A 22,500-nucleotide genomic window follows, 5' to 3' on the forward strand; every position below is an offset into this window, starting at 1 on the left:
ATATAGAGTAATATTAGCATTGGCACGCTAACGTAAGTGAATTAATATTAACAACAGAACAATTAAGTGACAGAGATCAGAATCCAGGCTTTAAATAAGAAAAATGCTATTTAAATCCCCAGAAAAATAGGCCTTGAAACGTTATTGGAGCAGGAATCCGCATATTTAACTAGGTGTCAAAGAAGCTGACTTTAAATGCTAAAAAGAGCTATTTATCAGTGATAAAAACCTAAGAAAACTGTACGGTCGTGTCCGACATATTTGGAGGAGCACAAGATGGGTCTAATCTCAAAAAATATTTTATAATTTTGTACTCACCACCCTGTAACAGTGTATGCAAAAACACACAAATAGAAGGCTATTGCAACATCTTTCTCTCTCAGAAGTTATCGCATCCAGCGGTTACCCTTGTGTGAGGGTGATGTCTGATTGGCTTGCCATAACTTTTAGGAGGGAGGTCTGGTAGAAGCTTGATGCCCTGCATCCGCCAGTCTCAACCTTCGACCTTTTAGGAGTATTCTAGTCCAAGTTTTCGATATTTCAGACCTACTTTGGTTTATTATACAGCAGAGTACATATGTTTTTTCAGTCGCTCTAACATGCACTCCAAATAATTTCAAATCAACAGAATCAAATTACCGTCTCTCCTAATTACTGGTTTAAGTTGAAAACCCCTTTTAACTCGATCCAGAACCCAACCATGCAATTGTGGATCTGGTCAGGCCCAAACAGCAATTGGATACAAGACACGCGCTTGGGGCTGATCGTCCAAGCGAGCCGGCCTCAGCGTGAGGGTGTATAGTGTTTAACGGCCGAAACACCCGATGATCCTGAGGTACACTACTGAAGAGGTTGTCTTGAACATTTCCCTCACTCTAACTGTTTTGGGGGAGCAGGAAAGAATAATGAAAAAAATGTCCTACTATAACAAATATCGTCCTTGAAACATGGCATTTGCCTGAAACAAAACTTGTTGGCGTGATCTCACATCTACTCAGATCTAATTTTAGCACTGGACCAAACCTGCGCTCTAAACCTAACCGCCATAACCGCAGCCTTCAAAAACCTAGCCGGTTCAACTCGAGTACTGTTAAATCTATAGATGGACCCAACCGCGCTCTAAACCTAACCACCATAACCGCAGCATTTAAAAACCTAGCCGGTTCGACTCGAAGACTGCTATTTTTAAGGCTGGACCAAACCACACCCTAAACTTAACCATCACAGACCCAATGATTATAATTTAACTATGACATTAACCGTCTTTGATAACATGGCAGTCTGGCTGAAACAATACTTTTTGGCAGAACACGATGCTGGGTCGGGATTATCAGTCTGCGACCTTCGAGTTGTGGTCTGGTTCGCCGATCTGGAACAAGTTCAGTCAAGAACTTTGTGTTCTCATATCTACTTAGATCTAGATTGAGTGCTGGAACAAACTGCACTCTCAAGCTAACTGCCATTACCTCAGCAATTATGAACCCAGCTGGTTCAACTCGAGCACTGTGAAACTTAAGGGTGAAAAAATTCAGAGCCTAAATTTAACCATCGCAGACCCAGCGTTTAAAAACATCATTTTCACTTTTTTAGGCCCAATGCTTAGACAAGCGCAGCTCCTAGACCGGAGATGATCTCACGCGATATGGTATAGTCTGACAAGCGTGGGCCCGTGCACCTTTCCCTCAGTCTCCCTATCCCAAACCGGCCTAGACGAGGGCTAGGTTGGGGGGAGCTGTTGTATTTTTCCAAACCTAACCCAAGCCAGAGCCATCGGACTAGACATACCATCTTACGTAAAAGATCCTACTATGGGCCTCTGTCATTGTTCTAATTGAATCTCTTAAAGCCGATTCGACTCGAGTACTGTGAAATTTAAGACCGAGCTAAACCACAGCTTAAACTTAACCATCACAGACGCAGCTATCGGAAAACTTGCTGGCTCAACTCGAGCACTGTTAAATTTAAGGCTGAATTAAAACACACCCTAACCTTAGCCATCACAGATGCAGCTATCGGAAAACTTGCTGGCTCAACTCAAGTACTGCTAAATTTAAGGCTGAATTATAACACACCTTAAACTTAACCATCACAGACCCAAACTTAACCATCACAGACCCAGTAATTGCAGTCTAACGATGACACTTACCGTCTTTGGGACAAGGCAGTCTGGCTGAAACAGGACTTCATGGCGGAACGCGATGCTGGGTCGGGATCGTCGGACTCTGAATTTCGAGCTGTGGTCTGGTGAGTACTGCTAAATTTAAGGCTGAACCAAACCACACCCTAAACTTAACCGTCACAGACCCAGCGGTTTAAAAACCTAGCCGGTTTAATTCTAACACAGCTAAATTTAAGGCTGAACTAAAACACACCCTAAACTTAACCGTCACAGACCCAGCGGTTTAAAAACCTAGCCGGTTTAATTCAAACACAGCTAAATTTAAGGCTGAACTAAAACACACTCTAAACTTAACCATCATAGACCCAGTGATTATAGTCTAACGATGACACTTACCGTCTTTGGGACAAGGCAGTCTGGCTGAAACAGGACTTCATGGCGGAACGCGATGCTGGGTCGGGATCGTCGGGCTTTGAATTTCGAGCTGTGGTCTGGTGAGTACTGCTAAATTTAAGGCTGAAACACACCACACCCTAAACTTAACCGTCACAGACCCAGCAGTTTAAAAACCGAGCCGGTTTAATTTGAACACTGCTAAATTTGAAGCTGAACTAAAACACACCCTAAACTTAACCGTTACAGAACCAGTGATTATAGTCTAACGATGACACTTACCGTCTTTGGGACAAGGCAGTCTGGCTGAAACAGGACTTCATGGCGGACACGCGATGCTGGGTCGGGATCGTCGGACTCTGAATTTGGAGCTGTGGTCTGGTGAGTACTGCTAAATTTAAAGCTGAACCAGACCACACCCTAAACTTAACCGTCACAGACCCAGCGGTTTAAAAACTTAGTCGGTTGAACTCGAACACTGCTACATTTAAGGCTTAACTAAACCACGCCCTGTATTTAGCCATCACTGACCCAGCGTTTTTTGAAAACCACATTGAATCTGTTAATTGGATCACTCCTTCCCGGTTCTCCTTTTCTCCGCCAGGGGGAGAGGAAGAGGCGGGACAGGGGAGCAAACCCAAGCCCAGACAGGCTTGTTGGGAGGTGCGGGACCCAGACAGGCCTAGTCACCTCCTGGTTTGCTTTAAATTTAAACTCTTGGACCTTTAATGGTTTTCTTTCCGGGGGTTTTTATATGTTTTTATATGTTTTTATATCTTTATATATTTTTATAGTTTTAATATCTGTTTTTTATTTTTCATTTTTAGATTTATATTTATATGTATGATATTATGGACATGTTAATTTTAACACTCAAACCTTTAGTGGTAAGCTGAAAGATCTTTTCCTATTTTTCTTCCATTTAGTTTACATTTATATTACTAACATGCTAACTTTCAGATTGCTTTTGGAGGTGTCAGTGCTTTAAAGGTCTTTATATATACAATATTATCAACAGACTAACTTTAAAACACTGATATTACTAATAGAAAGATAAAGAAAGAGGTATTGGAAAACTAATTTTAAACGAGGAAGAGTGTATCTAAAACCCCCTGGGAGTAAGCCTAGAAATGTGTTTGGAGGAGCAATTTTGATACTTATTGAGCTTGATAAAACTTACTTTCAAAATATAGGAAGTACGTGGAGCCAACCGTTTTAATGCCTTCTGATTCACTTCAAGAGGTAACTATTAAACCTTAAATGGTAATGTGTTAATGATTAATAGAGTAATATTAGCATTGGCACGCTAACGTAAGTGAATTAATATTAACAACAGAACAATTAAGTGACAGAGATCAGAATCCAGGCTTTAAATTAAGAAAAATGCTATTTAAATCCCCAGAAAAATAGGCCTTGAAACGTTATTGGAGCAGGAATCCGCATATTTAACTAGGTGTCAAAGAAGCTGACTTTAAATGCTAAAAAGAGCTATTTATCAGTGATAAAAACCTAAGAAAACTGTACGGTCGTGTCCGACATATTTGGAGGAGCACAAGATGGGTCTAATCTCAAAAAATATTTTTATAATTTTGTACTCACCACCCTGTAACAGTGTATGCAAAAACACACAAATAGAAGGCTATTGCAACATCTTTCTCTCTCAGAAGTTATCGCATCCAGCGGTTACCCTTGTGTGAGGGTGATGTCTGATTGGCTTGCCATAACTTTTAGGAGGGAGGTCTGGTAGAAGCTTGATGCCCTGCATCCGCCAGTCTCAACCTTCGACCTTTTAGGAGTATTCTAGTCCAAGTTTTCGATATTTCAGACCTACTTTGGTTTATTATACAGCAGAGTACATATGTTTTTTCAGTCGCTCTAACATGCACTCCAAATAATTTCAAATCAACAGAATCAAATTAACGTCTCTCCTAATTACTGGTTTAAGTTGAAAACCCCTTTTAACTCGATCCAGAACCCAACCATGCAATTGTGGATCTGGTCAAGCCCAAACAGCAATTGGATACAAGACACGCGCTTGGGGCTGATCGTCCAAGCGAGCCGGCCTCAGCGTGAGGGTGTATAGTGTTTAACGGCCGAAACACCCGATGATCCTGAGGTACACTACTGAAGAGGTTGTCTTGAACATTTCCCTCACTCTAACTGTTTTGGGGGAGCAGGAAAGAATAATAATGAAAAAAATGTCCTACTATAACAAATATCGTCCTTGAAACATGGCATTTGCCTGAAACAAAACTTCTTGGCGTGATCTCACATCTACTCAGATCTAATTTTAGCACTGGACCAAACCTGCGCTCTAAACCTAACCGCCATAACCGCAGCCTTCAAAAACCTAGCCGGTTCAACTCGAGTACTGTTAAATCTATAGATGGACCCAACCGCGCTCTAAACCTAACCACCATAACCGCAGCATTTAAAAACCTAGCCGGTTCGACTCGAAGACTGCTATTTTTAAGGCTGGACCAAACCACACCCTAAACTTAACCATCACAGACCCAATGATTATAATTTAACTATGACATTAACCGTCTTTGATAACATGGCAGTCTGGCTGAAACAATACTTTTTGGCAGAACACGATGCTGGGTCGGGATTATCAGTCTGCGACCTTCGAGTTGTGGTCTGGTTCGCCGATCTGGAACAAGTTCAGTCAAGAACTTTGTGTTCTCATATCTACTTAGATCTAGATTAAGTGCTGGAACAAACTGCACTCTCAAGCTAACCGCCATAACCTCAGCAATTATGAACCCAGCTGGTTCAACTCGAGCACTGTGAAACTTAAGGGTGAAAAAAATTCAGAGCCTAAATTTAACCATCGCAGACCCAGCGTTTAAAAACGTAATTTTCACTTTTTTAGGCCCAATGCTTAGACAAGCGCAGCTCCTAGACCGGAGATGATCTCACGCGATATGGTATAGTCTGACAAGCGTGGGCCCGTGCACCTTTCCCTCAGTCTCCCTATCCCAAACCGGCCTAGACGAGGGCTAGGTTGGGGGAGCTGTTGTATTTTTCCAAATCTAACCCTATCCTAACTCTAACCCTAACCCTAACCCTAACCCTAACCTAACCCTAACTCTAACCCTAACCCTAACCCTAACCCTATAATTAAATTACTGATTACTCTCTTGGGGGTTTAGAACGATTTCCTCCATCCATACAGATGTCGAGTTTTTTCAAAGATGTACTGCACCACACAACACCTAACCTTAACACCCATTTTGTTGTGCAAACCTAGTGGAAATAACCACAAATATTTTAGCCCCATTTTGGATTTTTTTGCATTGACTCATGGACTCGGTCTGGCTTGGATCGGTCTTTAGTGGTCAGTGGACGGATGGACCGTGCACAACCAGGTTCAGACCTCAGGTCTGGACCTTGGACGTTTCATTCCCCTAACCTAATGGAAATAACCACAAATATTTTAGCCCCATTTTGGATTTTTTTGCATTGACTCATGGACTCGGTCTGGCTTGGATCGGTCTTTAGTGGTCAGTGGACGGATGGACCGTGCACAACCAGGTTCAGACCTCAGGTCTGGGCCTTGGACGTTTCATTCCCCTAACCAGGACAACCACACCGCGCCTAAACCTAACCAAGACAACCACACCGCACCTAAACCTAACCGGGACAACCACACCGCACCTAAACCTAACCAGCAGAACCACACTACACCTAAAACCTACCCATTCTACCACTAATGGTTGAAACCTACAAAATTATTTTTTATAATATAAATAATGATTATAATAGCATATTAATTTGAAGTCTCATTTTATTGGGGGGGTGTTGTGGGCCTGGGCTGTGGGGCTCTGCTCGAACGGTGAAAACAGGTGGCCATCAGGAGTATAAGAAGGACAGTGCATTTACCGACGTTGAACTATGTTTCAGCTTCTGGATCTCATTCGTTCCTAACCTAACCGGCCCCGTCGGCCTTTCCTAGTCTCCCCAGAGCAAGCATCAGGAGAAATGTTTAAGACACATTATCAATAGCGTACCCCAGGATCCTCAGGTGTTTCGGTTCTTTAAACGCTAGACACCCTCCACCGGGGCGACCCGCCCAGGGTGATCAGACCTCGGCATGTGTCTCATAGTCAATTGACTAATGCGACCTTGACCGGATCCGCAATGCCACTGTTGGGATCCCGATAACTCTCGAACAACCACCCCCGGCTGCCTGAACCCACTTTACAAACCAAGGAAAGAAAATCCTGAACTGGACTCTTCCACTAGCCCTATCCCCCTCTACATCCTCCCTCCCCACACCTGGTGCAATCCGTGTACCGAGCAAAATGTATTCCTCCCCATAGAAGACTGGGCTCCAATTAAGGCCTGTTAGCCCCAGGCCACCTGCCCTGCGTGCTGTCCAAGTGGACCCAGGGAGGCTGGATACTCACCGTGCAAGTGACCCTTCGTTAACACCGCAAGGTATCCGGGTCACCTGATACAAAAGGCCCAATCCCGTCAGGCCGAGGGAGAGAGACTGGCGGATGCGCATTTCTGCACACCAAGCTTCTACCAGCCCACCCCTCCACAAAGTCCATACATTGTAAAACAGAAATAATCCTTACCAGGATAGTCGTTCCTCTCGAATTTTCCGCCGTTGCTATCCCTTGTACCTTTTCTGCACCTGCTTTTACATTACCCCCGGTCACCTCGTTCGTGGTGACTCCCTAACCCGGGACAATAAGGATCCTCGCGAAACCACCTCCTTTCGCCTGACTCTCCCGTCATTTCGTTCCTTTTATCACATTCGGACCCAACCACCAGCGGATCAACTGACCAGCCCCCAAGAAAACCTGCACCGAGCGGGACTCGAACCCCGGTCCCCTACACCAAAGGCCATCACTCTACCACCAAGCCATCCAGGCTTACACAAATCTTCTCCCAGCACCGCCTAGAGACCAATAACTTTTAGGGGTTGTTTCCTCCCCTATCCCTTACCCAAACTACAATTAGAGTGTCAATCACCCCCAGGGGTACCTCCTGTCCTCGCCTTTATCCAGGTTAAAATTAAGAAGACCTCCTATGAGGGTTAAGGTGTGGGTGAGTTCAGGACCAATCCCCGCCCTTCAATCTAGGGTTAGAGTGTGGGTCAGTTCAAAACCACCAGGGTTCAAATTAGAGTGCTGATCAGTTTAGGGCTATTTCCTGCCCATCATCCTATGAGGGTTAAGGTCAGGGCGGAGGTAGGTTCAGGGCTATTCCTGCCCACCATCCCATGAGGGTTAAGGTCAGGGTGGAGGTAAGTTCAGGGCTATCCCCGCCCATCATCCCATAAGGGTTAAGTTTAGGGTGTAGGTAAGCTCAGGGCTATCCCCGCCCATCATCCCATAAGGGTTAAGTTTAGGGTGGGGTTAAATTTAGGGCTATCCCCGCCCATCACCCTATGAGGGTTAAGTTTAGGGTGCGGTTAAGTTCAGGGCTATTCCTGCCCCTCATCCTATTAGGGTTAATGCCCCAGTCACCTCGCCCGTGGCGACTCCGCAACCCAAGACCATAAAGGTTACCATCAAACAACTGGTCCCTTCGCTCGATTCTGCCCGTATTGATACCACCTCGTTCATTTTATCACCTTCGGACCCAACCACCAGCGGATCAACCGACCAGCCCCCCAAGAAAACCTGCACCGAGCGGGACTCGAACCCCGGTCCCCTACACCAAAGACCATCACTCTACCACCAAGCCATCCTGGCTTACAAGAATCCTCTCCCCACACCGCCTAAGGACCCTTCCCTGCCCTTTCTTTTTAATAATGTTTAGGGTTGTTCCTCCCCTATCTCTTACCAAGACTAAAATTAGAGTGTCAATCACCCCCAGGGCTACCTCCTGTCCGCCCCTTTCACCCAGGTTAAAGTTAAAAATGCCCTCATACGAGGGATAAAGTTAAAGTGTGGGTGAGTTCAGGACCAATTCCCGCCCCTCGATCTAGGGTTAGAGTGTGGGCTAGATCAGGGACGCCCCCCGCCATCCCCACCACCAGGGTTCAAATTAGAGTGCTGATCAGTTTTAGGGCTGTTCCCGCCCAGCATCGTACGAGGGCCCAGGTCAGCGCGGAGGCAGGCCCAGGGCTACTCCCCCCATCATACTATGAGGGTTAAGGTTAAGGTGGAGGTAAGAACAGGGCTGTCTCCTGCCCATCATCCTGTGGGGGTAAAGTTTAGGGTGGGGTTAAATTTAGGGCTATTCCTGCCCATCATCCTATGAGGGTTAAGGTTAGGGTGTGGGTGGATTCAGGGCTAACTCTCGCCTTACGTTCAACCGATTTAAGCTAAGTTCAGCTTGGGGCTAATTCACACCTCCCCTACCACGAGGTCCCACCTGTTTAAAATAACTGAGGGTTACATCTCTTATCAAGTTCCTTATTAACTGTATATAGGGAGCATCAGAACCCAGGATTGTCACAAAAATCAAATTTTGTTCTGTTGCCTGGAACATCATCGCATCCCTTGCCAATTTTTTATTTTTTCGTTTTTTTCCCTCCCGGGAAATTTTTATTTCACAATAACCAACAAAAAAAGTCCTTTCCTTGGACCAAAATTCTTAAATCAATATACACAAAACCAAGACACTCCATAAATCAAATCAAAACCCGAAGAAGGAAAAGAAAATTCTCTCTGACCAAGAATTCCACTTTCTAATCAGATGTGATATGGTCCAGCCAATGCCGGAACATGGCCGTCGCCGTTCGCTCCCTCCAATGAATCTTGTCCCCTTCAGTGTTGAACCTCTCCCTGGCTAGCAGTGGGATCCCCCGGCCCACTTCCTCGATGCACTTATTAATCATCTGCAGGTTCTCCACCTGCCTCCTCGGTAATCCCCGGTTAAAATTGATCTCCGGGATATACACCCGGGCCTCCGGGAATGTCGATCCAGCCGCTTCCAGCAGCCGCTGGATGGCCTTTTTTATTGAGGCCCGGTTCCCATCCTCCCGATCATTTAGTCCGAACGCCAGGACCACCTTCCTGACCTGATCCGACACAGGGGTCCCACGCCTGACCACATTCAAGGCCTGGGCCAGGTTCCCTCCCGGGTAACAATGCACCTCAACTCTATCGTCCTCCACGGGCACGAACCTTCCCACGTTCGAATCCCCCAGGATGACCACTGGCCTGCTGGGGGTCAAACTCCAATTAGACCGCCTACCCCCATGACGATCATGCCGTAGGTGCAAACTTAAACCCCCTGGCCCGGGGTTCCCGCCCCCCGCCCCCTGCTCCTTCGGGGCCTCGGGATCTTTTGGGGCTGCTGGCTCCTTCTCCTTTGCTGACTGACCTCCATCCTTCGGTTCTGCTTGGTCCCCCGGACCAACCAGCCCCGGTTCCGGGGTCCAGAACCAATCCATCTCTTCTTGAATTTGCTCCCACTCCGCCTCATGATCCCTCGGTTCCTGCTCCCCTACAACCTGGACCTGCCTCTTTTCCGGGGTATCCTTCCTCCGCCTCCCCCTCGGAGGCTCCTCTACCGCTGCCACTACCTGCCCCTCCTCCCCTCTCACCCGGACCTTACAGGTCCTTGGCGATGTTCCGGGCTGCTCCTGCTGGCAATGCCCCTGCCGTGACCCTTCCCCTTCCTTCTCCTTCCCTCCTGGTCCCCTTTCGATTCCCTTCCCCTCCATGATCCCCTCCACCTCCACCGTTGCTCTGGCCAGGGTTAGGGTTAGGGGTAGGGGTAGTGAAGGGGTAGGGTTAGGTGAAGTGAAGGGGTAGGATTAGGGGTAGTGAAGGGGTAGGGTTAGGGGTAGTGAAGGGTTAGGGTTAGGTGAAGTGAAGGGGTAGGGTTAGGGGTAGTGAAGGGGTAGGGTTAGGGATAGTGAAGGGGTTTGGTTAGGGGTAGTGAAGGGGTAGGGTTAGGGGTAGTGAAGGGGTAGGGTTAGGTGAAGTGAAGGGGTAGGGTTAGGGGTAGTGAAGGGGTAGGGTTAGGGATAGTGAAGGGGTTTGGTTAGGGTTAGGTTTAGGGTTAGGTTAGGTTAGGGTTACCATATAGTCTTCAATAGTAATGTATTAAAGGTTTTTAACCTGATTTTATACATTAAATACAGCTGTTCATTACTGAAAAATTTTGTGAGACCACTATATTGTCTTGTCAGACATATTTGGAGAAGCACATGAGTATAAACTTCTCGGAGGGATGTCTGTTAGAAGTGTGATGCTCCACATTTTTCTTTCCTGCTACCTCAAATCAGCTAGATTGAGGGAAACTTTCAAGACAATCTCTTCAGTTGTGTACCTTAGGATTATAGTTTTTCTGCCTTTAAACACTCTACACTCTCATGCTGAGTTCTACTCCCTTGGATGATCAACCCCAAGCGTGTATCTTATAAACTATTTCTAATCGAGCTTGACCAGATCCACAATTGCATGGTTGCGCTCGACGTTGTTTAAATATTAATATGAGTTTTCAACTTACAGCAGTCATTAGTAATGAGGTTGTTTAGATTCTATTGAAAGGAATTTTCTGCTCTTATCATCTGATCGTGGTTGTATTTCTCTATTAGTGCTATCGTATTGCTTGGCAGGAAAGTAACCTATCCTACAGAAAATAATTACTGCTAGATCCAATTACTTTTCTTCTCTTTTAGAAGAAAACAAACATAACCCCAATTCCTGGATGGCCACAGCTCTTCAGAGTTTCACTCCAACCAGCTCAAAAATCACACCTGCATGGAAGTTTCTAGTAATCCTGAAGACCTTGATTAACTGGATCAGGTGTGTTTGATTAGGGTTTGAGCTAAACTGTGCAGAGCTATGGCTCCAGAGGAATTGAGTTTGAGACCAATGCCCTATACCATCTAAGCTCCTCAAAGAGGTGCTTCCAGAAGTTACAGATCCTCTTCTGACTATTATTAATTCCTCATTGTCGGTAGGATATGTCCCCAAAACCTTCAAACTGGCTGTTATTAAGCCTCTCTTCAATAAACCACAACTTGACCACGAAGAACTAGTTAATTATAGCACAATCTCAAATCTCCCTTTTCTGTCCAAGATACTATAAAAGGTAGTATCCTCACAATTATATTCCATCTTAGAAAAAAATGGTATCTGTGAGGATTTACAGTCAGGATTTAAGACCATATCATAGTGCTGAGTTTGCTCTCCTTAGAGTTACAAATCACCTGCTCTTATCATCTGATCGTGCTTGTATCTCTCTCTATTAGTTCTATTGGATCTTAGTGCTGCGTTAGACACTAGGGCCGCTACTCTTCACGCTTTATATGTTACCCTTGGGAGATATCATCAGGAAACATGGTGTTAGCTTTCACTGTTATGTTGATGATACTCAGTTCTATATTTCTTCACAGCGGGGTGAAACACACTAATTTGAAAAACTAATTGAATGCATAGTCGATATAAAAACTAGATGAGTAATTTCTTACTGTTAAATTCTGAAAAAACAGAGGTGTTAATTATAGGACCTAAAAACTCTGCTTGTAATAACCTAGAACACTGTCTAAGACTTGATGGCTGCTCTGTCAATTCTTAGTCATCAGTTAGGAACCTAGGTGTGCTATTTGATCGCAATCTTTCCTTAGAAAGCCACGTTTCTAGCATTTGTAAAACTGCATTTTTCCAAATATATTCCGATGTCACCGTAGCCACCAGATCCAGTATGTATCCAGACCAGATGGTGGATCAGCACCTAGAAAGGACCTCTACATCCCTGAAAGACAGCGGAGACCAGGACAACTAGGCCCCAGATACAGATCCCCTGTAAAGACCTTGTCTCAGATGACCACCAGGACAAGACCACAGGAAACAGATGATTCTTCTGCACAATCTGACTTTGCTGCAGCCTGGAATTGAACTGCTGGTTTCGTCTGGTCAGAGGAGAATTGACCCTTGACTGAGCTTGGTTTCTCAATAAGCAATGTATTTTGTTTAAAGCGCTACATAAATATAGGTGACTTGACTTGACTCCTAGTCCACCTGAAGTCCACATGATCTGCATCGTCTTCTGCTTGTTATATTTTTTTTTTCCACTCCCGCCCACACTTTTTTTTCAGATCTTGTGTAAAAATTTACACATATAGGTACTCAGACTAAATATTTGTTCAAGTTAACATCCAGAATAACCGATTTTAAACATGATTGCATTTAAATAATATGAAGTAACTAATGCTAAACCAAAGCACCACACATGACAAAAACATTAAACCTAATTTAAAAAATTACCCAAAGACATTAAGCATTACAACAAAATCGCAACTAGTGGCATCTCAGTGTTTAAACACAGACTAGGCCTACTGCATACATGCACCAAACGATTAACTAGTAAATAACTTTACCATTAGTCTAAATAAATAAATAAACACAGGGAACTTTCAAAATACGCTAGATATAATTTTAACTAAATAAATACAAAACAAAATAAATAAAACAAAATAGAATACTTAAAAAAATCTCACCGATTTTACATTCACAAAAGCTTGCTTAAGAGGCTATTGCAAAAAAATAATAATAATACAATATATATAATGTGTGTGTGTGTGTGTGTGTGTGTGTGTTTGTCGAAATTCTTGGATAATTGTTTTAAATAATGCATGCTGATAAATAGCCTGTCAAAAGCACACATGATAAAATGCACTTAAAAAGTGCTTGGATTATGGACTGGGTTGAGCGAGCGGGGCGGAGTCTTCAGAAAGGCGCTCAGATCCGCTCATGCTCAGGTGGGAATACTCAAAATAAAACACATTTTTTTCAGTGACAAATGAGAATTGTTTCCAGATGTCTGACTTGCCTTGCTTTGTTTTTGTAAAGTAAACAGCAGCTTTAATTTTCTTATGTTGACTGCATTTCTACACCACCATTCCCCATGTTCTGTTCTATAAAAATACATTCAAATAAAAATAAAAGCCACATTCTAACAAACACTACTTATTATTTTATTACCTTCTTACAGGAGCACCAAAAGAGCACAAAAGTCTAACCCATTCCCCTAACCTTTTTCTAATAGCAAACTAATTTACTCATTGTTTCAAAGCATAGGCCTATTGGAATATTGGAATGTTCGTTAGAATAATTCAATAGCATTAAATTATATAAAGCCCAATAGTCTGTTTGAAGCATGTTATTTAGATTAAAATGGGATATAAATTTTACAAATAACTTTTGTAAACTATGTTGGAATGATATGGCTGTTTAAATCAAACTATCAAAACAAAGATTTTGTTATAATATTAGGTATTCAGAATCCATTTCGAAATAATTCTGGTTCAGTCTTAACAGCATCTGTATTCTTTAGTCTTATTGTTCTAGTTTGTGACTAATAATTTAAATACATAGAATAAACCACTGGAATAAACACAAGCTAAAAGGTACAAACGTAGAACGCTTGCACAAGCTGAAGTCCAAACTACAAGACCCATAGTGCATTGCGCGGCTGTCGCCGGCCTGTGACGACACACCAGGAACCTTCAAGAAGGTGTTTACTGCACGTTGCGTCAGTGGTAAAGAAGCATCGCAAAGGTGATATTAGATAACAAACCAGCGGGTAAGTTTTACTTCTAAGAAAAATGTTTTACAATGCATAAAGTGTAAATGGCGATTTACGGGCTTAATCTGCGTCGCTGGACTCGTATTTAGGCAAAAGAAACTTTCATAGAACTGAACATCCTCTGCTGTATTCGCTCTGCTTCACGCGAATGTGAAACATCTTTGCGTTACTGTTTTCCCAGCAGTGTTGAGTGATGTGGGTCTCACGGCTGTGGTGTCTGCGGAGTGTCCCCGCACTGGGGCTCCGCTCGGCCCTGAGTCCGGCTCCTGGGGGCCTGAAAAAGACCAGTCCAGTCCTGATCAGACCACAGCAGGTACCTTCATAAGAGCCGCTCTGCACCTGCTGGATTGCTTAGAACTAGCACTAGAGCGCCAGTACTGTGTGTGTGTTTTGTTTATGTTTTGTGTTGTATTTTGTTTGTTTTCAACCAGGGTTACTCCACCAGGACTAGACTGGGATTCCGCCGGAGCAAGACTTCCAAAGAACAAGTTCAAGAAGCAGCTTTTGAACCTGCTACAAACACAGCCATTAAAAGTGAATCTTGTTAATATGTGCTTTTATAAATATTGTTTTCTCTGTGTGATGCGATCACACCGCTGTGACATGCTGATGTTCTCTGTACCACGTGTCTGATCAACAGTCATTCAGCAGTGACCATAGCTCCTCTTTTTTTACAGACATGTCCTATTTTTGGAAAACTTAAATATGGTCACCTATATTAGGCTCGTTTGAGATGAATGAGTCCTGCATGCAGGTTAGAAATACTGTGCTAAAATGCTCTGGCTACAGCATTTACCAAAAAAAATAAAAGCATGAAGGGAAATGACTGCCAGACACTTAGTAAAATGTTGGTCCATCCATTTTCCAAAACTCTTGTCCAGGATACTTGCTGGACGGATCGGGACAAATGCACATGTTCTGTTTGTCTTTGGATTATGGAGGGAAAATGTTAGTCTTAACTTCTAACTTCTTTGAAAGTGATCAGTCCAAAATGTTTTAGACCCTGTTAACAGCTGTATCAGCTGCTTGTGATCGGATCACCTGAGCTGGATGAGAATGTCTGAACAAATGCATTTTTTAATCTCTAATGTTTCAAACTCAGAAGTAGAAGATTGATGTTTAGGGCCTCTTTTAAACATGGCCTAAGAGCGATGATGTTTGTGATGCTCTTCTCTGCAGTCGACAGCATGGGCCGGATCGTCCTCGCTGGAGGCGCAGCCGTCGGACTCGGAGCTCTGTGTTATTATGGTTTAGGGATGTCCAATGAGATGGGAGCCATCGAGAAAGCAGTGTAAGAATCACCTTCACATTCAAACACTTTCAATTAAATAGAGGTTTCTTCTTCTTATCCGATCGACTACAAAGCAGTCATTTTCTCATCTCTTCAGCAGCTTCTGTTGAGTTAGCATCCCAGAGTTCAGGTCAGGGAACTACAGGAAGGCTGACAGGTTTTACTTCTCATTTTATGATGTAGAGATGAAAAAGAACTGTTTCATGGTCCGGAAATGTCATTGATGAGATCCGTTACCATCAGCTCAGCTGTGAGCTGGACTGAATGAACTGAAAGCTTTCATAGCTGATATTCTGTCATCTGAAGTCATTTCAGGAACATGTTTTGCTTGATGCAGACTGAAGCTGTGTGTTTGCAGGATCTGGCCGCAGTATGTGAAGGACAGGATTCACTCCACATACCTGTATTTTGCGGGCAGCGTGGGTCTGACGGGGCTCTCGGCCGTCGCGGTCAGCAGGACACCGGCGCTCATGGGACTCATGATGAGGGGATCCTGGCTGGTACACACACGATCATAGAGCTTTTTATTCATCACCCTTTAAATACAATCTTCATAACAAATCTTAGTGGTAGAACATATTGTGAGGCATCTACATAGCGATTATAGTTATGATTGAGCTTACAGTTTAATATTCACATTGATATTTAATGCTGTAATAACCCAATCAACCACAGGCTATCGGTGCTACCTTTGCTGCTATGATCGGCGCCGGGATGCTGGTGAGATCGATCTCGTATGAACACAGTCCGATGCCGAAACACCTGGCCTGGGCTCTACACGCAGGTAAAGTGCTGCTTTAACTGACCTCTAGAGGGCACTGCAGGCTGTGTTTCTGGTTCTGCTGGGCATGTTTTCCTTTGGTTGAGCACTGCAGAACATTTCCAAAGACAGACACAGCTCTCACATGAAGTTATGACTCCTGTGTGGACAGACAAGCAGAGCTCTGGTGTTCCCTGTGTGCAGGTGTGATGGGTGCAGTCATTGCTCCGTTAACTCTGCTGGGCGGCCCACTGATGGTTCGAGCAGCCTGGTACACAGCAGGCATTGTGGGTGGTCTGTCGACGGTGGCCATGTGTGCCCCGAGTGAGAAGTTCCTGAGCATGGGCGGCCCGCTGGCCGTGGGCTTCGGCGTGGTGTTCGCCTCGTCTCTGGGTGAGAAGCATTTACAGTCCGATGCAGATTGTGTTTCTGTTTAATCTCACACACTTTACAGGAGTGTGTTCTGTTCTCTCCGCTCTAAAGGATCCATGTTTCTGCCCCCCACCTCGGCTTTCGGGGCCGGCCTGTACTCTGTGGCGGTTTATGGAGGTCTGGTCCTGTTCAGCTTGTTTCTGCTGTATGACACACAGAAAGTCATCAAGCGTGCCGAGACACACCCTCTTTACGGAGTTCAGAAATATGACCCCATTAATGCGTAAGTGTTCTCTGTGGGCAAGAGGCAGCAAACATTTGTATTACTTCACATTAATACTTTATTTTAGATTTAAGAGTCAGCTTTGTGTATTTGTAATGTTTGTTTCATTTAATTCAATCGTTCTATCATTAAAAAGTGCACCAGCCGACAAACAATGGGCCTCATTTATGAAACAAACGAAAATAAAACATTAGGTCATTTCAGCACAAAACATGGAATTCATCAGTACGTGAGCAGTGGCTAGCATCAAATCTCCCGTCCGCTCTCAGCTTGTGTACGCAAGTTCTTGAGTTCCCTGAACTTATACGCAGCATAGTAAATACTGTGGAGAACTGTAAAATTACAGCATTTTCAGCTTGTTAGTCAATCGTTAAACAGTAAGATAAGAATGGGTTTTTTTTTTGGGTGGGGGGGGGTATAGGGCTTTAGCTTCAAATGCGTGAATAGCAGTTTAAATATAATATAAATGAGTACGAGTATAAATAAGACAATGAGGATTCAATCATCACATCACATACCTGCAGCACTTCTGTGAAAGAAGAAAAACAGAAATTAATTATCTGGAAGGAATAAAATAAATAAGACTACAGAAAATATATAATAGGCCATAATTAACAGATTAACAAAAGGAAGAACAAACATTGTGCAACAAGTATAGGTTACACTCATTTTTGACACTCTAATGCTTTTTATTTCTTTTCTTTAGATCTTTATTTGATTTAATCCATCTGATCGCACACACAAACAACTTTAGTTCTAGCGGTGCCTGACTGCAGTCAACCAAACAAAAATGTTCACGGTCCACTGTAAAATCAGCGTGCAGCACCCAAACAAACATCGTTGCACATGTGAAGGATTTAACACCGATCTTAGAACATGAGAGAAGTATAAAGCCATGTTTAGGCTACATAATGAATATTAGTTATGCAAACAGATGTTACAAATATTGCAAAAATGGAAACATTTTCATTCTTGTGTTATGAGACACGCTCATTTGTGTGCTGTTTATAATGAAAGCCTCTGTAACCTAGTTTGTGTTTTATTTTATAGTTTAATATATAATTTTATAACTACTTATTTTTCATACTTGTTCTGTTCTGAATACCATTAGATTTAAAATATTTGTTGTAGAGTGAGAGGAACTAAATAGGCTGTTTATATTTATCAGTATTATAATATACAAATAAATTACATAAATTAATGTAGCCTAATTGTTTGTAATTACTAGGTTAAAAGGTGTTTGTGGATTAAGATCAATATCTCTTTCCTGAATTACTTCCTCTCTTTGACTGGGTTTAGTTTCTCCGTGTCATAAAGTGGCGTTGCTTCTAAACTGAGGTGTTTTTAGGGGAGTGATATTTAAATGACGATTGTTTTCTGGTGCCACATTTATCACAAGCGATCGTTCATACGATGAGACTGGCAGCATATTAATGTTTCATAAATCACACTTGAACTCTGTCGTAAATTGATTTATGTTCACGGATCTCCACTCGTTTCTACGTTAGATTGATAATCGAGGCCCAATAAGACGGTTAACATCGCTGTGCTCCTGCTCTTCCAGGTGTATGGGCATTTACATGGACACGCTCAACATCTTCATGCGACTGGTGATGATTCTAGCCAACGGCGGCGGAAACAGAAGGAAGTAGCCAGAAGGAGATCAGAAGACATGACACTGACTGGAGAATAAAAAATAGCTAAATAAAGTTTCACTCGATTATTTTGAACTTATGTTTAAAATCAGAAAAACTTTGGATTGATTTCAGATGAATTTCATCTTAAACAGAAATGTTAATGTGACGCATTACTGAGGTCCACAGTTGGTGAAACAAACACTTTTGTATTTATTTTAGAAATGAGTTATTGCCCAGAAAACGCTTGTGATTCTCGTGTTCTTGCTGTTTGGGGCTCATGGTTCAATAAACTTTTTAATAATAATAATAGATCTTAATTGTACAGTTTATTGCTGTAGAACAGGCATTAAGCACAATTTCTATGATATTTTAACAACATTACACATTAATGTTTTTAGCTTTGACACTGTAAAAGCTGAAGACAGTGAACTTTAGAGCAGAAATGTGTTGAATCCTCCTCGAGACGGATTTAAATTCAGATGTGCTTTCAAAAATTCCTCACGTTCTGTTATCTTGCTGTTTCTCTGTTATCTTTGAGTGTTTAGTTGAACTTTGTGTTGTCTGATGATTTCACACATTGATTATAGGGTCTTTGATTAGAGTTGATTTTCATGCACGTCCATGATGTTAGTGTTCTGCTGTTATGATAGTATCTGTCCATCGACAGACATTCCTGTTTTATTTGTGCTCTGAACAGCAGCAGATGACCGTGAGATTAGTGAATAATCCTTGTGTCACCATCTGTATTCTGATGCTGATTAAATCCTGAGAGCAGGCGGCTGGCAGCGGATGGGAACATCAGCACTACTGCAGGTGCAACTTTAAAAAGTAATATTGTGTTTTGATTGTAGGTCTCTGACTGTCAAAGCACTTAAACCGCATTGATAAGTCATTGTCAGTAGCCTCTGGAGCAGATGACGGTCATCATGTGTGTGTTTGTGTGATCATGATCATGCTCTGACGGCTGTAGGAGAAACACACACACACACGCTTCCCTGCAGATACTGCTTTCCACTGCTGAAGTCTCAATCACGTTAAAGTCGGTGTGAATAGAATATTTTTTTCCCCCAGTTTAAATAAACACTATGTAGAACATATGTTACACTTAAGCACATATGAGGGAAGATTCAAACAAAGTAGCTGTATTTTGAAACATTAGGACCGAATTTTCATTCCTGGGGCCCGTTTAACTAAGGAGGTTCAACCCACTCTGAGTTTAAACTTGAAATCTGAGTTGACTTACCCCCTTTTCACACCGAAAGCGCGAGCAGCGCGTAATTTTTTCGGCGTCCATGTTAATCAATGAGTGCATTCACACCGGGAGCAGGAGCGTCGCGTGAGCGTCAAGTAGCAGCGTCGCGTGAACAGCAGTGCAGCGGGGGTTCGGCGTCCGGTCTACTTTTTGCTGTGCTGCTCACGCTCAATTAAAGTGAAAGCACACTTCTGATTGACAAAATAAATGTGATTTAACACAAAACGTGCTCAAAATGCACAGAATAAGCATGTCAAGAGTTTTAACAACAATGCCAATGTCTAGTGTTTTAAAAATTATGCCAGAACAGAAAATTAATACAAAAAATTACCCATTTAAACTTTTTAATTAATCGTTTTGGGTGAAAGTATGTTGTATTATAATTAAAAACAAATGTTGAATAAAATTATATCCATTGTCTGAAATGGTTTGAACACGCTTTGCAGCCGCTGCTGTGATTGATGCTGTAATTATACGCTTCCAGTGTGAATACTCGCGAGAGTCTGCTGCTGCAGTGACGCGCTGCTCGCGCTTGCGGTGTGAAAGGGGGGTAAGATGGGAAACTTGAATTTTTTAGTTACAGAACAGCTGAAATGACTTGGTTTAATCAACTCTAAATTTAATGACTCTGAGTTATGCGCGTGCACCACAACTATAAAAAACCTTTATCAATAGAGCGCCGATGTTACGATTCACCATGGCAACAGCTCCCGCCCAAAAGCCGTCTGCATACTTCAGACACAAATGTAATTCTTATATCACTGTTATAATATCACAGGTGAAAACTGGCAGAACGTTAGATTAATGAACTAATAGCTAATCATTTTATATTATGGGCAAATATATATATATATATATATATATATATATATAAATAATATTAATATTTTAAGTGCATTTTTCTTATTTTACAAATGATTTGCCAATAGAATAAGAAAAATACGGCGGTGGCTATTTACACTGTGGAATTAACATACTTTCTTATCGATAGATCCTATTTACAGTAGGCTAAGGGCAAGTATCTCCAGATGCTATTTACAGAAAAAATGTACAGTGAAAATCGTGATATATTCTATTTACCATGTAAAAGTAGGAGTTCTTTGTAACAGGCTAAATGTAAATAATAACTAGATGCTAGTTATACATTTGCACCTTATATTGTTATACATTAACAGGATGCAATTATAACAGATTGTAAATGATTATATTTATTACAGTTATAAATAGTTGTATCATTATTAAACACTCGTTAGGCACTTTACTTCCACTTTTAGAATATTTTGTTCATTATTATTGAAAATAAATTCCAATGTGACATGTGATGGGAAAAGTGAGAAGAACAAGCTCAGCAAAAGCCGGACTCTAACCCAATCAATCGCGTTACAACACAGTTTTCCGTGCCCAAAACATTACTGTCTACACCATTAAAGCTGTTATTCACGTGTTTCGTATTTAACCTGATGTGTCGATGGAGGGTGGAGCTACAGTAGATTTGCTCTTAGTAATAGACACTTAGAATAATCTTGTTTCCATTTGGATTAAGATTATTTTAATGACCACACTGGAATATAATTTTACTTAAGTAAAATGCACTTAATTTAGACCCCATCCCCCAGGAAACAAGACTAAGTATCTTATATCATTTTCTTATATAGAAATCAATCTTTATTTTTTTTATTTTTTTTTATATTTGTACTTGGGGGGGGGGGACACTTAGTAAGAAGAGCATTTTTCCAGTGTGCATTAATGAAGTGTTTAAAAAGGGGGAGGAGACCGAAGGAAACTGGGTTTATTGAAGAAAACCTGCTCCTGAACAGGTTAGGTTCATAGAGTAAGTTACCATGCTAATTGACTCTGAGTATAAGTTAGCTCTCTTTCAGAAACGGTCTTGATTTACCATGCTTTCTCGGGTTTGACAAATCTCCCATTCTGAAACAGAAAACCTAGAGTTTCCCTCATTTCAGGGTTAACATACTCAGAGTTTTCACTTAACCTTCTTTTGTGAAAGATGAAACCATCTGTGAAATTATAGAGATCCTGAAGTTACTCAGTCATTACAATTTCAGAGGTTCTTCATTTTCAACATCCAACTCTTTAACCCATAATTATGATCACTCTGAAAGCAAGTAAAATCATATTACATTTTAATACAGATAAACACATAAAACTCTTAATTCTGATTGGATAGATCATATGAGCCTGACACATAAACATTAACCAGGCTAAGTTTTCAGTTTGCTTGAGAACTGTGAACAGCCACAGCTGATTATGATACATGATGGAACAGTAATTGATGTATTCCTAATATTAATGCTATATTGAGAAGGATGTCTATGTACTTTTTCTGCCATTTAATATAGCATTTATCTGCTTGAGACCAAGAGTACAACGATTTCACTCTAAACCTTTACAGGCATATAAACACTGATGTGGCTTCATAGATTAACTCTGTTCATCAGCTGTTCTGCAGTAAAAGTAGAAAAACAGACTAACATGGATGGAGGAGACAGTTTGCCATGTTTTCAGTGATGGCATATGAACTAAACAGAGAAAACACACACACACACACACACAATTCCTCAGTGAACTGTTTGCTCTCTGATTCGTCCTGAACTGCTTCTGTGAGATGTTTGGCTGAGGAGACTAAAAATCTGATCTGTGTATTTTAACACAGCCTTATATTTTTCAAGTTGCATACCACATTTTACAGCATCAAAAAGAAGATCCATCTTTCCAACACTTACTCAAGGACTCACTATCATTCAAATCAAGTTTTATGCAGAGAAGTCATCCATGCAGAAATCCAGACATACAGGGCATCTCTTTTAATGTTGAATTACTCGAGAAGGAACTCGATTTCTGTTGTGTGTTCACTCCATAATGTG

General features: G+C 42.2%; 1 protein-coding gene across 2 annotated transcripts; it reads left to right on the top strand.

Annotated features, from left to right (window-relative positions):
• Positions 1-13,889: 13,889 nt before the first annotated feature.
• On the top strand, positions 13,890-18,440 carry LOC113055894 (growth hormone-inducible transmembrane protein). 2 transcript variants are annotated; one of them, XM_026222273.1, is made up of 9 exons: positions 13,890-14,017; positions 14,205-14,333; positions 14,452-14,554; positions 15,200-15,311; positions 15,670-15,811; positions 15,987-16,095; positions 16,276-16,464; positions 16,555-16,726; positions 18,291-18,440. In XM_026222273.1, the coding sequence occupies exons 2-9, from the start codon at positions 14,214-14,216 to the stop codon at positions 18,376-18,378; spliced, it is 1,035 nt and encodes a 344-aa protein (XP_026078058.1). In that variant the 5' UTR covers positions 13,890-14,017; positions 14,205-14,213; the 3' UTR covers positions 18,379-18,440. The 2 variants fall into 2 exon arrangements, with proteins under 2 accessions (XP_026078058.1, XP_026078057.1); XM_026222272.1 differs by having other exon boundaries at positions 13,896-14,017; positions 14,202-14,333.
• Positions 18,441-22,500: the final 4,060 nt, after the last annotated feature.

Source organism: Carassius auratus, chromosome 37 (genome assembly GCF_003368295.1).
Source record: "Carassius auratus strain Wakin chromosome 37, ASM336829v1, whole genome shotgun sequence".
Classification (NCBI taxonomy): Eukaryota; Metazoa; Chordata; class Actinopteri; order Cypriniformes; family Cyprinidae; genus Carassius; species Carassius auratus.